At 34.7% G+C, this 2398-nt stretch overlaps 1 protein-coding gene across 1 annotated transcript in view; it reads left to right on the plus strand.

Annotated features, from left to right (window-relative positions):
- Positions 1 to 2398, plus strand: part of LOC107702518 (CLIP-associating protein 1-like) — a 71333-nt gene that overhangs the window by 57639 nt on the left and 11296 nt on the right. Inside the window, exon 35 of the mRNA XM_016504896.1 lies at positions 1580 to 1684. Within this exon, the coding sequence (XP_016360382.1) occupies positions 1580 to 1684 (105 nt within the window). The remainder of the gene's footprint in view (positions 1 to 1579; positions 1685 to 2398) is intronic.

The following is a 2398-nucleotide window of genomic DNA, read 5'->3' on the forward strand; positions in this document are numbered from 1 at the left end:
ATATATATAAATATAATTTAAAAAATATATATTAATAATTTACTAAAATAAAAAAATACAATTTTATATTAAGAATATTATTATTAATTCTATTCTCGGCTGCATTTAACACATTTTATCATGTTTAATTTAATGTAATTCCAACATTAATGTAAATACATCACAAATTGTTTTTTATGGTTTTACTTTTAGTTTTAGAGTTTTAGTTAACAGTAATAACCCTGCTACACATCACCATATATATATATAATTTTTTTAAAATTAATAATTTACTAAAATAAAATAAAAAAAATTATATTAAGAATATTATTATTAATTATATTTTCAGCTGCATTTAACACATTTTATCATGTTTAATTTAATGTAATTACAACATTAATGTAAATACATCACAAATTGACACGGAAAATGCAGATTCCATCTGGTCCTTGCTGTAACTCCAATCACAGGCTTTCTCACTGTCTTGCTCCAAAAGACAAACATTTGCTCTAGTGATTCTGTCCTCCTCAGTAACCCATCTCTGAACATGCTTTTACACGCTTTAGTTTAATTACCAAAATGAATGAACAGTCAACATGGCATGTTTGTTTGTCATTTCTGCATGAACTAACAAACAGCTTTTGCACTAAATGCACATCATAAAATATAACATTAAATCCATGTTATATTACTAATATTGCATCTTATGTTGCAGATTGTAAATATCTCTGTTTTTGGTGTGACGCGATAATTTTTGTTCTGACCAGCCGTGATAAGAATTATTTTGTCAGTTGTTTAGTTTCTGTTTTTTCTAGTTTTTCCTCTTTTTTCTTTGTTATTGAAAGAAAAATTTTATTTAACTGTTGTGGTTAAATAATAACATTTTGTGCTTTTTTTGGCTGAAATGAGCAACAACAGTGACTGTAATTCCTTAAACAACTCAGACGTGTGAAGGGTGTTTATTTGTTACTTCTTTTAATAATTATTCTTTAACTTTTATATGTTTTAATGCTGCAAAAATGCTGCCTGAAGTGACAAAATCTCAACCATTCAGAATCAGTGTTATTTTAGTATCATTGATATACTGTAATTTTTGTTAATATTTTGGATTAAGTTTTATTTTTAGATTATCTGTTTTGATTTTAATTCTAGGTAAAGTTTGAGTGATTTTGTTGTGTGTTTTTGTCATTTTTATTGTTTTTTTTATATGTCTGTTTAGTTGCCATGGCAACTAGCTGAAATATTTTATTTTAGTTCATGTTAACTTCATGTCAAGTAATGATTTTTTATGGTTTTAGTTTTTTTAACGATAATAAAATTTACTGTTTAATATGCAGGCATGTGGACCAATCAGGTTTCATTGTGGGCGGAGTTTCCCAGCACTATGCATAAAAACAGAAGCATCTCTTTGTGCTTACAGCTGGTTTGGACCAAAACTCACTTAAACTTGCAAGACGTGATGTATTGTTTGATGGCGTCGTGTTTGGTCAGGATATGGTAGTTTGAGAACGAGCGTCCTTCACTGATTCCTCTTTTTTTCCTCCTCTTGGTTTCTACACCTCCCTGCTCTCTCTTCTTTCTCCTCTTCCTCTCGGCTCAGTCGTTTGTGGGGCTGGAGCTCAAAGCCTTCTTCTAACCTCCCTCCTCCCCACCCCAGCCCCGCCACCCCACCTTTCCGGGCCTATCGGAGGGCATATTCGCCCAGGTAACACACCTCGGCCGGGCGTTAGGATGCTAAAGGGATGCACGATATTATCGGACCGATATCGGAATCGGCCGATAATGGCTTTTAATGTACATATCGGCATCGGCCCGATATGAAACATTTTGCCGATATGTCTTGCCGATAAGAGGAATACGTTAACTCACATGTGCTCAGGGTGTGTTAGCGGTTATATCATGTCAGCAGTACCGCCGCTCCCTATACGTAGAGTACGCAGATTGTGTCGGGCACCAACTCCCAGGGGGGCACCATCCCAGAACAAAAAACTTTTGTTCTATGTTAATATTAACATATACATATATGTAAATAAAAATATAAACATGAACATATATACATAATTATAAAAAATGCGTTTGACGGTGAACGCAGTAGACAGGTGAAGCACACGTGACGCGCCGTTCCCGCATCCGCCTCATGTTTGCGGCTAACTGCAAATGATCATAACTGATGGACAAATATGCCCGGGAAAAGACATCAGTAGTCCGGCGCCGAGATAAGAAAAAGAAAAAAGCCCAAGATGAAGCCTGTGCATCACTTTTAGGTACGTTCATAGTCCTGTGAAATGTTTTTGGACATTGACGTTCGTGTTTTAAAGGAACACTCCACTATTTTTGAAAAAAGGGGCTCATTTTCCAACTCCCCTAGAGTTAAACAGTTGAGTTTTACCGTTTTCGAATCCATTCAGCCGATCTCCGG

This window comes from Sinocyclocheilus anshuiensis, unplaced genomic scaffold, assembly GCF_001515605.1.
Source record: "Sinocyclocheilus anshuiensis isolate Anshui unplaced genomic scaffold, SAMN03320099.WGS_v1.1 scaffold21, whole genome shotgun sequence".
Taxonomy (NCBI): domain Eukaryota; kingdom Metazoa; phylum Chordata; class Actinopteri; order Cypriniformes; family Cyprinidae; genus Sinocyclocheilus; species Sinocyclocheilus anshuiensis.